Source organism: Bactrocera tryoni, chromosome 1 (genome assembly GCF_016617805.1).
Source record: "Bactrocera tryoni isolate S06 chromosome 1, CSIRO_BtryS06_freeze2, whole genome shotgun sequence".
NCBI classification, from domain to species: domain Eukaryota; kingdom Metazoa; phylum Arthropoda; class Insecta; order Diptera; family Tephritidae; genus Bactrocera; species Bactrocera tryoni.
In genome coordinates this window covers 45,736,853-45,750,098 of record NC_052499.1, presented here as the reverse complement: position 1 = coordinate 45,750,098, position 13,246 = coordinate 45,736,853, and the positions used below count along the sequence as shown (strand labels likewise).

Genomic DNA, 13,246 nt, shown 5'->3' with positions numbered 1-13,246 from the left:
TGCCTTCTCACTTTAGCTCGCCTTCGAACGGATGTTCTTAGGCTACCCAGAGGATACTTGGTCAAAGACCGGAAGTAGTGAGCTGCTTGAGCCATGTGTAAAAGAATCGTTTCTGGCCACTCCCAAGTGAATGGCGATCAGAGAACTTTCCTCACTTGCGTGAACTTCTACACATGACTCCATCCTCCAATGTGATATATATATAACTAAAATTAAGGGATAATCCCCTTATAATGGTATATGTTTATGTCAAAAATGGGTTAAATCGGACTAATATTTTCCTTAGCCTCCATATACTTAATATAAAGATTTTCGAATATCCGGCTGACTTTACTCTATATGATTCGTCTTACCCTTAAAGAATTTCTCTGGCTTTGACTATTGCAAGTTGCAAGAGTATAAAATGTTCGGTTGCACCCGAACTTAGCCCTTCCTTATTCGTTTTAATTGTTATAGTCTAATTACAAGGTCGACCTTAGATAGAAAAGTTTTAACTCATTGGTCCTCATTACAAAGTCATACAAAAGAAAAAAGTATTGCCTGGATATGTTGGCCAACTTTGCCCAGATCTCGAATTTTTAATGTATGTATATTTTTAATCTAGAGCTATGGGCAAATTTAGTTTAGGGTGAGACCCATTTCTGGTTCAAAGGGTATATAAACTAGCAAAATTGCCGCATTTGGAACGAAGAGCAACCTGAAGAGATTCAAGGACCTGCCATTTTATTCAGAAGAAACAACGGTTTGGTGAGGTTTGGTTCACATTTTTTTAAACATGATGCCAGTGGGAACGGTTTTGAGCCGTTCGATTAGCCACCAAGATAATGTGATATCACACCGTTAGACTTTTTCCGGTGGGGATTTGTAAGGTCCAAAGTCTATGCGGAAAATCCCGTTTCGAATCAGGCGCTGAAGCAAAACATCATGCGTGTTATTCGCCAGTTACCAACCGAAATGCTCGAACGAGTTATCGAAAATTGGAATCAACGGATGAACCATCTGAGACGAAGCCACGACCAAGATTTTAAAGAGATAATCTTCAAAAAACAAATGCCGAATGATAATGAACATTCCCCATTAAATTTGAAGTTTTAGTGTTTTTTCTAAAAAAAAAAATAGAGGAAGTGGATCACGCTTTAATAACATCTCAAGTATTTTGTGTACTTGTGTTTGCAAAGTATAGTATATTCAAGTTATATTTTCCTAGTATCACTTGCTGAAAGACCAAATCACTGCAACAAGTTTTAATAGAATTGGCTTTTAATTCTGCTTAGAATGGAGGATAATTTATTATACTACGAGTATATATGCCTGTGCATCATCTAATTTATATGTCATATAAACTTCTTCTAATCCACATTTATTTATTTTTCCAATGTAGGTACTCAGCTTGAATCTAACGAACCTACTTATCATAATTCTTCTAAAAATATTAATATTTGCCGCTGGCATGTTGGGTGCTGGACACTGGAGTGGCTATGGATATGGTTATGGGCATGCGCGAAGTGCAGAGGGTAAGACAAAAATTTAAACTTATAAGTTTTCTCGGAGTTTCTTACTACTAATGGATATTAAAAGTTGTTGAGAATAACTTTCTAACCCTTTCTAACTCAAAATATGTATATGTTGGAGGTTAAGATATTTTAGATTAAAGGCATACCCCATGCCGGTTACTCATAAAATGCAATGTTAAGAAAGCGGCCTAACAAGTGTCTGTTCTAAGAAAAAATTTAAAAATGAGCTTTCTACGTAATCTCATGTATCATTTTTCCATACCACCTTGCTTTGAAACCCTAAAAATTTCCTAACTTTGACAATTTGACGAAAGAGTAAGGAAAAAGTAATCTCTTTTGGGAATTTATTAAACATTTATTTTACTTATTTTTTTTTAATTTTTATTTTGAATTTTCGGAATAATTTTTTGTAAAAAATCATCTATAGACGGTAGTAATTATATAAATGTATATACTACATATATAACAAGTAAGGAAGGGCTAAGTTCGGGTGTCACCGAACATTTTATACTCTCGCACGATAAAATGATAATCGAGATTTCATTATCCGTCATTTACATATTTTTCAAATACCGTATTTGTGTAAAGTTTTATTCCGCTATCATCATTCGTTCCAAATGTATATACTCGTATTATACAGAGAAGGCATCAGATGGAATTCAAAATAGCGTTATATTGAAAAAAGGCGTGGTTCTTAACCGATTTCACCCATATTTTGTACATATCATCAGGGTGTTAAGAAAATGTTACATACCGAATTTCATTGAAATCGGTCTAGTAGTTCCCGAGATATGGTTTTTGGTCCATAAGTGGGCGGCGCCACGCCCATTTTCAATTTTTAAAAAAAGCCTGGGTGCAGCTTCCTTCTGCAATTTTTTTCGTAAAATTTAGTGTTTCTGACGTTTTTTGTTAGTCGGTATCCATTTGCTTTTCTTTCGGAATCGCAAACTGGAAATGATGGATATCCACTCTATCGTCGTAGCTCATCAGACGACCCTACAACTTAGAGTAGTGAATATCGAAGTTGACAACATATGGATCATACTATATTCGCCACTGATGTCTAATTCACATTTAAATCTCATGTCAATGTTTGATATTGTAGTTTGGTGAAATCGATCAAATATGTTTGCAAGTAAGTCACCACAGGATGCAACATGGCGGTTATTGGTCTTGAACGATACGGTCGAACTGCAATAAAGTGCTTTGTTGGATATTTACTTTTGCAATTCATGAACGTTTTCCGACTGTTGTGCGTCTCGCAGTTAATTTGGAGAATGGCCAAAGAGTGTTTTTCAACCCAGAGAATACAGTACACCCAGCGGAAACACCTCCAACAACAAAATTAACATTGATAAGTTTTTTCTCAACTTTTGTCAGTGATCCGTTTGCGATAACATTGGTCTATTCGGAAATATCTTGATATTATACATGGAATGCATCGTCGAAGAAATAGTTACGCAGAAAGCAAGGCCAACCAGTAGATGAACTTCCAGGTGTGTTCTCAACTAATGCATTAGGACGAATTTACACAATCCACCCGAAACAACGCTTCTACCTACGGTTGCTATTGATTAATGTATGCGGTTAACTTCATTTGAGTCATTGCGTACTGTGAATGGTACGGTGTGTACAACTTTTTGAGAAGCAAGCCAGCAATTACAATTGCTGGAACATGATAATCACTGGAATCAAACGATGGACGATGCGATAGCTACTTCGAATACAAATGAAGATCGCACACTTGTCGGGATAATCATTTCGACATATCAGCCTTCAAAACCGCGTCAATCATGGAATACGAATAAAAGTAACATTGCCAAAGACATTTTATGATATCAATTGCATCTGCCGTTTGTCAATTCACTAAAGATGAGCTCATCACGAATGTTCGGACATTGGCCAAATTATCGTAACTATGATTCCTTAAGTGCACGCGCAATGTTCTTCTCCTTCTTCTTAATTGGCGTAGACACCGCTTACGCGATTATAGCCGAGTTAACAACAGCGCGCCAGTCGTTTCTCCTTTTCGCTACGTGGCGCCAATTGGATATTCCAAGCGTAGCCAGGTCCTTCTCCACTTGGTCCTTCCAACGGAGTGGAGGTCTTCCTTTATGAGCGACTTATAGAGTTTAGCTTTTGTTCGTCGAGAGAGGACTTTACTTTTCAATTGCCTACTCATTCCGAAGTAGCACCTGTTGGCAAGAGCAATCCTGCGTTGGATTTCCAGGCTGACATTGTTGGTGGTGTTAATACTGGTTCCTAAATAGACGAAATTATCTACAACTTCAAAGTTATGACTGTCAACAGTGACGTGAGTGCCAAGTCGCGAGTGCGACGACTGTTTGTTTGATGACAGGAGATATTTCGTCTTGCCCTCGTTCACTGCCAGACCCATTTGTTTTGCTTCCTTGTCTAGTCTGGAGAAAGCAGAACTAACGGCGCGGGTGTTAAGGCCGATGATATCAATATCATCAGCATACGCCAGCAGCTGTACACTCTTATAAAAGATGGTACCTTCTCTACTAAGTTCTGCAGCTCGAACTATTTTCTCCAGAAGCAGGTTGAAAAAGTCACACGATAAGGAATCGCCTTGTCTGAAACCTCGTTTGGTATCGAACGGCTCGGAGAGGTCCTTCCCGATTCTGACGGAGCTCTTCGTGTTGCTCAACGTCAGTTTACACAGCCGTATTAGTTTTGCGGGGATACCAAATTCAGACATCGCGGCATACAGGCAGTTCCTTTTCGTGCTGTCGAAAGCAGCTTTGAAATCGACGAAGAGGTGGTGTGTGTCGATTCTCCTTTCCCGGGTCTTTTCCAAGATTTGGCGCATGGTGAATATCTGGTCGGTTGTTGATTTTCCAGGTCTAAAGCCACACTGATAAGGTCCAATCAGTTTGTTGACGGTGGGCTTTAATCTTTCACACAATACGCTCGATAGAACCTTATATGCGATGTTGAGGAGGCTAATCCCACGGTAGTTGGCGCAGATTGTGGGGTCTCCTTTTTTATGGATTGGGCATAGCACACTTAAATTCCAATCGTTGGGCTTGCAAGCGCGCAATGTTAGCTGCCGAAAATACCAATGTTGTTGACTTAAACTGGAGATTCAAAGTCAAATTCCGGGAGATTTGCGTTAATACACATCGATCGATCGTCTTGACGTCGCCGTGAATTATCCAGTGGAATTTCTAAATACTTTGGAGAGGCTTGGTATGCCACCGCATCATTTGCGTCTCAAAGTAGGTTCTGTCATTATTATGTTTCGCAATCTTCATGCGCCGAAACTATGTAATGGAACCCGACTGATTGTGACGCAGCTATCAAATGCAAGGGGGCAGAATGCTTGATTCTTCTAATTCCTTTGAGTTCTAACGATTTGCGATGTCAGTTCGAATGTATTCCGTTTCCAGTCAAAATTGCATTTGAAATGACAATCAAGGATAGTTACATAGTGTGTGGTATAAATTTGGAAGTGCTATGTTTTTCACACGGCCAGATATACGTGGCGTGCTCACGAATTGGAAAACCATTTTTTCTGTACTTCAGAACAGAAACCAAAAAATGTTGTTTATCAAGCTGCGTTACATTGAAAAAAAAGGAAATGATAAATACAACTTTCTTTTCATTTCAAAACACATAATTTCACACAGGACAACGGCTGCGGGGCCAACTAGTTTCATATAAAATTTGCTGGTAAAGTAATTATGTCTTTAGCTTTATATAAAAATTTAGCACAGTAGACACTGTAGACTCAGTTTAGGCCAATAATAACTTGAAAAAGTGTAACAAAATCATATGTTGCTTTCTGGATAAATAGTTTACTGATCCGAATGCTTTGACACCAGAAGGAAAACAAACTGCATGCTCCATCTCTTTATTGATGACTAGTCCTGCACCAACCGGCCCATCTATCTTTCAGGAAACTTTCTGATCACGAGTTCTTCAGACATGGAATTCGGGTTTCTTGACTTTCTCCACATTTTCTCTTCCAACTACACTATTTTGTGTAGTTATTATTTTTCAAGGAAAAAAAATCTGCCCGGATGACACTCTTCGCCGAGTATTAACCAGAATAGCTTTATTTAAATAGAACCTACTTGCTTGCACATATTGAATCCTTCATTATCTGTTCTTACAGTTAACTGATACAGAATAGTTTGAACTCAGATTTGAATACTGCTCTATTTATAATACAATAAATTGCATATACGAAGAGTGATAAAAAAAAATTTTGGTTTAATTTCAACTTTTTTTTAACGCCGCCATTTTGTCAGTTTTTGATTTTTTCCCGACCGTAGGCCAGTGTAAGAAGAACGTCCGGTGTGTTTATCGCAGAAACCTGCTGGCGTCAGCCTTACCCTGCGGCGCTCCAAAGCACAGCGGATCAATGCGTAGATCAGCGCCCTGAAAATGCCTGGCATTGACAGTATGTAATGGACCCACTAACCAGCAGGCAGGTTACTTACGTGGAAAACTTCCAAATGACTCTAACTATTTGGCATTCCAGCAAGTGGAGATCACACCGCTGACATCTAGCCGTCTATCTGTATAGCTAATCCCCATTCTCTCAAAGCTACTGATATCCGAGTATATTGTAGATTCTCCAATGATATGTACCCATTCCTCAACGCGTGCTCCACGCATACATTGAGACCTTTCCGATAGGTTTCTTCTATGCAAAAATGCATTCAGAAGTCCATGCGCAGGAATTAGCAAGCCTAAGCTCAGACAGAATTTTTAGCCTGAGTTTCTTTCAACAAAGCCAATATCTCGATGTACTCGTAATTCACCCGACCGGGATCGATGTAACTCGAAAACTAAATATAAATATTTTTATTCAAAACTTTCACCGTATATTCCTAAATTATATTTATTCATTCAAACTCCATTACTTAAAGTATTTTTATTGTAGCTTCCTTTTTTAATTTCCAAGAACCGCCTTTTTCGAAGCCGTCTCACAGTGTGCCTTAAATTGCATACCGTCAGAACTTATTTTTTCCCATTAATACATGTTACTGTTTCTCTTACAGATATCCACTTTGGCTTGAGTGACGGCGAAGATTACCTTATCACCGGTTTCTTGGCAGCACAAGGCATCGGACTTGATGATTGTCTATATGCAGCGGCATGCGCCAGCCCGAATGTGGCCTACGAATATGCAAAGGCCGCAAAAGCATTAATTGAAGGCATCGAAAAGTACGAGGGGTAAGTAAACCACCATTTATATCTTCGAAAAGTAAAATAATTTTCCTTTTTTATTTATTCACCAGCAATGCTTTCAATAATCCGCGCTACAACGATCTCATTGTGCTGCTGGAGAAGGCGGCCTATGATGGCTATCGCGGCTTGCCCTGCAACAGATCATCGAAATGCGATAATATTAACTGAGCAGACTAACAGATAACCACACCGTTATATATATTAACAAATACATTTTTCAATGATTACTTTTTATTGTATTGCTATTCAATTATCAGTAAGTAATTTAGCATTTTTTATTATTAATCAAACAGACTATTATTTATGCTAGCGTTGTTTATAAAAAAATTTTAATCGCTTGGTAGTTATTTACAGTCTTAATATGTTGCTCTGCATTGTTATTACAATAAAGGTAGAAATATTTAATGTTTATTACATTATTATTAATAAAAAAAACACATCTCGATAATAACTACTTATGAGTGTAATAATTTAGCAAAAGGTTTCTTGAAAAAAAGCATAATGCTTACACATGTGTATGTATATACTTATAAATGTTTATTTTCTATATTTTCACTATTTATTGTTTACATATTTCCACTCTCTTGCAAATTGAGCTAATTTTCCTACAATTAATTACTATTTTTTTCATATTTTACTCCACACACTACATTTCCTCTTTGCTTTCCGACCTACCGCTTGGCTCTATTGCCCCTCTGGCGCTCCAGTAACCGCTTTCACATATTCCGCATAGTGTAGGAAGCCATCCTTATTAGCATCCGCGATTTGCAGGAACTCATCAATAACCTCTGGAATATGTAAAGTCTGCTGCTCTAATGTTAAGCTTTCAAAATTTAAAGCACTCTCTGGCACTTACCTATGATATGATTCAATTCTTCGGTGGCATTGTGCAGGAAATTATCTCGATCGACTTTTTTGAAATGTTCATCTTGATGTATGGCCGCTTGTAACATCTCCAGACCATCCAGCGCATTATTATTATCGCTGTCATGAATCTGTTGGGTTAGTCAGTAGATTAGTCTATATCTCTTATCAACAATTTCTGCCGTTTTGGAACTGTCAATAGCAATGGCGTTGTTTTTTTTACAAAATTCGCATTCGTTCGCCTCTTAATTGTTTACAATGAAAACAATAAAAATCATAGCAACTCAAATCTGATAAGCAAACGGAAACTTATAACTAAACAATTAAGGATTGTCAATTCGGCCGAAATCTCTAACTTTTTGCTATATGACTCTACAACAAAATGCTTTGGAACTTTCTCCACTGATTTTCCCTACAGTTAAATTCTAATTAATTGAAAAAAACATTTGGTCCAGTTCAAAAGGTGTATCATATTAATTTTATTCTACATTGCTTTCAAACTTGCCTTAATATTTTTTTCTTGCACAAAATTCGAACACTTTTTTAGAAACCATGAGGCACAGAAACTTTCGAAAACATCCAGTTTAATAAAAAGTCTTAATTTCGATGACTACATCTATCCTATAGTCAAAAAGCTTCTTATCGTTGCCATACATTAGACGTTAAGTTTTCTATGTTGAGAGACTGATGAGCTGAGGTTACGCAAAACTTCAGGATATTGACATAATTTCCAAAGGAACCAAAAAATACCACAATACTCAACTCTTTAAGCATTTGATTAAAAAAGAGATGAGCGAAAACACATACATATGTACACAACAGTTTCGATTAGGTTTGTCAAGTTGGTGTTAAGGACCTCTCAGAAGCCTTAACATAAATTCTGGTAGCGCTTTTGGATAACTTACGGGTAACTTAACTGATAGTTAACTTAAAAATCAACCTGAAACTCAAAGGTTCATAACACTCTGTATAAATAATTTTGTATCCTAGAGAGGTATTAAAATTTTTATCTACTGCTCAAAGCTACGTCTTTAATTGGAATGCAAGTCTCCCGAATATTTCGCCTTTAAGTCGATGATAAAACGAATTTCCGCAATTTTGTTTTCGAGTGCGGATACTACGATTTTAAGATGGGAATCCTCTGATTGATTATTATTATAATAATAGCAGAACATCAATCCCTCTTCAGGAAAAATGCTCTATGCATTACACCTCAGATTTACTCACGGTAATGAGAGTACAAAAAGTTCTTAATATGTCTGTGAGAATTAGATATGAGATCGGCCGGTAAGCAAAATATTTTTAGACCTAATATAAACTTATGCTCATCTTTTTCAAATGAAGAAACTTAGAGCCTCTCTATATATCCGTACAATACTTTTTTTTGGTAAATACATATATTGTATGATTGACCTATAGGTTAATGCTTCTTAAAGTGTCACTTGGAAATCTTAAATTCGACTCAAGTTAATTATGCATTAAACTTTATTTCTCCTATTGAATATTAAAAAAAATCGTCTTTAAACATCCTTTGCTTACATATAAATTAATAAATTACAAATAAATAAGTATGTACATGTTTATCACATAACTATAGTATATAGGTTGTGTAAAAAAGGCGAAACTGCGTTTCCGAAAAGTAGCGAAGAGTTGATATTTACAAATATTACAATATTCTAACGGGTGAGCCAAGTCTTTCAATAGAATTTCTATTCAGATCACGCGTGAATCGTCTCAAACTGTCATGTTCGCTCTTCGCTCAACTTATGGCTAACATAAACGGCCTACTGAGCGTACTACTTGCAACAAAATCACCCAACTTGAGATCTCTCACTCATTATTGGATAATACTCGACCGAATAGATCGCTTCCAGCACGCAGTGAAAAAAATATAGTAGCCGTAGCTGGGAGTGTACACGAAGACCGTGGAGAGTCGATTCGGTGCCGTTCGCAGCAACTTGGACTGACGTATGGAACGACTTGGCGCATTTTACGTCGAAATCTTTAATTTAAGGCGTACCAAATACAGCTTACCAAGCTTCATGGACTCTTGCAAGAAGGCCCGACGTTTTCGAACCAATTTTTGTTCAGCGATTAGATCAATACCTGGCTCAATGGGTATGTAAACACGCAAAATTACCGCATTTCGGACGAAGAGCAACCTGAAGATATTCAAGAGCTGCCATTTAATCCAAAAAAAATAAGAGTTTGGTTAATTTCACGTTATGGGCCGGGTTATTGTCCACCAAGATCGCGTGATATCACACCGTTCGATTTTTTCCTGTTGGAATATGTACAGTCTGAAGCCTATACGGACAATCCCGCATCGATTCAGGTCTTGGAGCAAAACGTAAAGCGTGTCATGCACCAGTTACCATTCGAAATGCTCGAATTGAACTGAACGGATAGACCATCTGAGACGTAGCAGCGGCCCACCTTTGAAAGAGATAATCTTCAAACAAATAAAAAAAGAGCTAAGTTAGAATACAATCGAACATTTTATAGTCTTGCAACTTGCAACAACCAAAGCCAAAGAAATACCATTTTTACATTGTTACATAGGAAAACAATAAAAATGCTACGTACTAAATTTAGTCGAAGTCATTTGATAGGGTCCCGAGACATGTGATTTCACCAAAAAGTGGGTAGTGCGCTCAGCAAATTCGGTTTGGGCCACGGCCACTTTTTCCTAAATTGTTGCCAACTAGTGCCCCTTGCTACTGTGATCCATTGTAGCAAATGACAGTTTTATATCTTAATTAAGAGGTTCAATAGGAGAGGAGGATACCATCTCAGTCTATACCGACGGGTCCAAAATGGACTGCGGAGTAGGCATGGGGATTCTCCGCTGATCTAGGCATATTTCTCTCTATACGTCTGCCGAACTCGGCTAGCATCTTCCAAGCAGAAGTACTGGGCATAGAAAAAGCCTGCGAAGTTCTATTAGAAAACCACGGGAATATACATAAAGCAACTATATTTACGGATAGCCAGGCGGCGCTCCTGGCCTTGGCTTCACCTATGACAAATTCCAGCATAGTTCACAACTGCAAGAGAGCACTAAGCTCAATAACAGACAAGCTCCAACTAAACTTGATCTGAGTTCCCGGCCACAGGAACATTTTCGGTAACGAAAAAGCAGACGAGTTGGCAAAGGCAGGAGCTTTCCTCAATGAATCCGAGGCGGAGCTAATACCAAGCCCGCTAGGATCGATCAAAGGAGATCAATAGACAATTTCAACAAGTTGCAAATAACAGGTGGAAAAACATTACAAAATGCGTCATAACTCAACAATTATGGCCAAAATATGACAGGAAAAGAACCAACGACTTATAAAATAGGTCAAGAAAAAGCATTTACAGAGTAACAGCTACCACAACAGGGCACTGGCCATTTGGGGAACACGCATCCAAAATGGGTATGCCCTACAACGACATCTGCCGTGGCTGTGGAGTAGCAGAGAACAAGGAAACAATCTTTCACTTTCTCTGCGAATGGCCATCTCTAGCACAGATCCGGCACAAAACACTTGGAATCCATCAAGCACCAAACCTTGAATGGATTTCCACTAAAAGCATATGGGACATAAGTAGTTTCATCGCAACCTCAAAATGGTTTTGAGAGAGAAGGTGAAACGCAATAGCAGATACAGGAGGTTCTACGAATAGTGTCAAAACATCAAGTGCTAATTGAGCCCGATAGGGCTGCACTCCTACCTACCTACCTATATCTTGATTTAGTACTTAGTTATGGCACTGACGGACAGACAGACAGTCACTCCGATTTCAACTTTTCTCGTCATCCTGGTTATTTATATATATATAACCCCATATCTATCTCGCTTAGTTTTAGGTGATACGTGCAACCGTTAGGTAAACAAAACTATTATACTATTAAGCAACAGTTTGCAAGGGTATAAAAAAGTAAAAAAAAAACCGAAATAGATCACCCTGTATATTGAACTAATAGTTAGAAAAACACAAATCATCAAAATCTAAGGAAGGCTTTTAAGTGCAATACTTTCCTCAAAAATCTTCAAGTCGTGTAAAATATTTATAGAACAAATATCTATTATATAAATTTATAGGTGCTCACCTTAAAATAGTAGAAATTCTTCTCCTCATCGGACATGCTATCCAAATTGACATTTATGCCCATTTCCTTAAGATCCTCATCGATGCGACTGCATGTAAAGTAGGAAAGTAAGATTTTATAAATAAATATATTTTTTACAGCCAAACAACTCACTGCTCTTCGTGCGTTAAATGCTCATCCACTTTACGTGTTTTGGACTGTTCACTGCGCGGGTGATGCGGTCCGCGCTTTATAGCTGCACAGGGGTCCATTGTTTGGCTGAATGTCGCTACACAGATTATAAAATTTACAAAATTCAACAATTTACACATTTCTGCACGAAAACTAAAAGTTGCGGTGCAATTCCGTTTAAAATTTTGTCAAATAGTGCAGCTTTAACACTGAGCAACTCGTTACTTTCACGACAAATATATGTGATAGGGAAATTCGGCAGGTGTGTTCTTCACTATTGCTGAAATCAATAAAAGATGCAAACCGCAAAGGAGAGCAGTGCGCAGGTCACGCAAATGCGCTTGACACTTCTAACACATAGACACAACCCCCAAAACTGTGCGTTTTGACAGCTGACAGCAACTGTAGGCAGTCAGCTGTTGCACCGTTATCAGAGTGACAGTTGTGTTAGCGCTTAGCTGAGAGGGTGAGGATTACTTACATATACGCTTTTTAATGTGTTGCTTCGCTTTGGTGTACGTTAGCTTTCAACTTTCTAAACTTTCCAAACTTTTCGAACTTTTTCTATTTTGTTGCTGCAGCAACAAATGGCTGTTTTGTCAATTGCACTTCATTCGTGAACTTTTAAACAAGCTCTCAAGCGAGTATAAATTCCGAATCAAAGCCAAAATATTTTCACAACTTTTACGAGTCTAAAAAAATCGTGTTTAAAAGTCTCTTTCAACGTTTTTTGAACATTTTTTTCCATTAAAATACAAGTAACCCGCATAAGCATCAATTTAATACTAAAATGTGTGAGCATTATTGTGATGATTTGGAAACCTTCAATCCCGAAATTGAATACCAGAAGTTTTTGAAACGTAAACCCATCGTGCAAACGGCCAAGTTGTATGAGCAATTGCATACGCGTGAGAAGATCAAATGCCCGTGTGAGTATTGAGCGCTAAAGAGTTGAATCTTATCTGGCCTTAACTACAATGAGTTTTCTTCCTTGCAGACAACTTCAAAGGCTATGGCGTGGAGACGGACAAGAACACAATGTATCGCACTTGCAATTCGGAGTATGGCTACTATGCACCGAATGCCTATACAATACCGACGCGCTACTTTCCCCTCTCACAGAAATTCTCTAATGAACTTGCTCGTTGTGGCATGTATCGGAATTTCTCTCTGAATACTTTAATGGATCGTGCGTATTTCTGAGTAACTCTTTGGTTGGCGTCGCATTATTGCGGTATTTAAATTGGGAATATGTAAATCGCGCCTCCTCAAAGCCAGTTTAATCATCCAAGTATTTGTTTGTGTGCCAAATGCTGGATAATTAAATTGAAAACATCAATAAATTCAAGAACATAATAAACTTTAAGTAATTTTTTTG

The 13,246-nt window shown here is 37.9% G+C and overlaps 3 protein-coding genes across 4 annotated transcripts; 2 read left to right on the top strand and 1 right to left on the bottom strand.

The window, feature by feature from the left end:
* Positions 1 to 117: 117 nt before the first annotated feature.
* LOC120769443 lies at positions 118 to 6,905 on the top strand (the record flags this gene model as incomplete). Its single annotated transcript, XM_040096473.1, has 4 exons — positions 118 to 126; positions 1,382 to 1,514; positions 6,548 to 6,722; positions 6,788 to 6,905. Coding segments are annotated over 4 exons (435 nt in total), but the record flags the coding sequence as incomplete, so codon positions are not given.
* Positions 6,906 to 7,251: 346 nt separating this feature from the next.
* Positions 7,252 to 12,167, bottom strand: LOC120766344 (multiple coagulation factor deficiency protein 2 homolog). Of its 2 annotated transcripts, none has more exons than XM_040091770.1 (4): positions 11,851 to 12,166; positions 11,698 to 11,785; positions 7,594 to 7,732; positions 7,252 to 7,525 (listed from the first exon to the last, which is right to left on the bottom strand). In XM_040091770.1, the coding sequence occupies exons 1-4, from the start codon at positions 12,006 to 12,008 to the stop codon at positions 7,422 to 7,424; spliced, it is 489 nt and encodes a 162-aa protein (XP_039947704.1). In that variant the 5' UTR covers positions 12,009 to 12,166; the 3' UTR covers positions 7,252 to 7,421. The 2 variants fall into 2 exon arrangements, with proteins under 2 accessions (XP_039947704.1, XP_039947705.1); XM_040091771.1 differs by having other exon boundaries at positions 7,432 to 7,541; positions 11,851 to 12,167.
* A 232-nt stretch (positions 12,168 to 12,399) lies between these two features.
* LOC120782471 (UPF0691 protein C9orf116 homolog) lies at positions 12,400 to 13,246 on the top strand. The gene is made up of 2 exons (XM_040114764.1): positions 12,400 to 12,797; positions 12,866 to 13,246. Exons 1-2 carry the CDS (start codon positions 12,659 to 12,661, stop codon positions 13,069 to 13,071), a joined length of 345 nt encoding a protein of 114 aa, XP_039970698.1. The 5' UTR covers positions 12,400 to 12,658; the 3' UTR covers positions 13,072 to 13,246.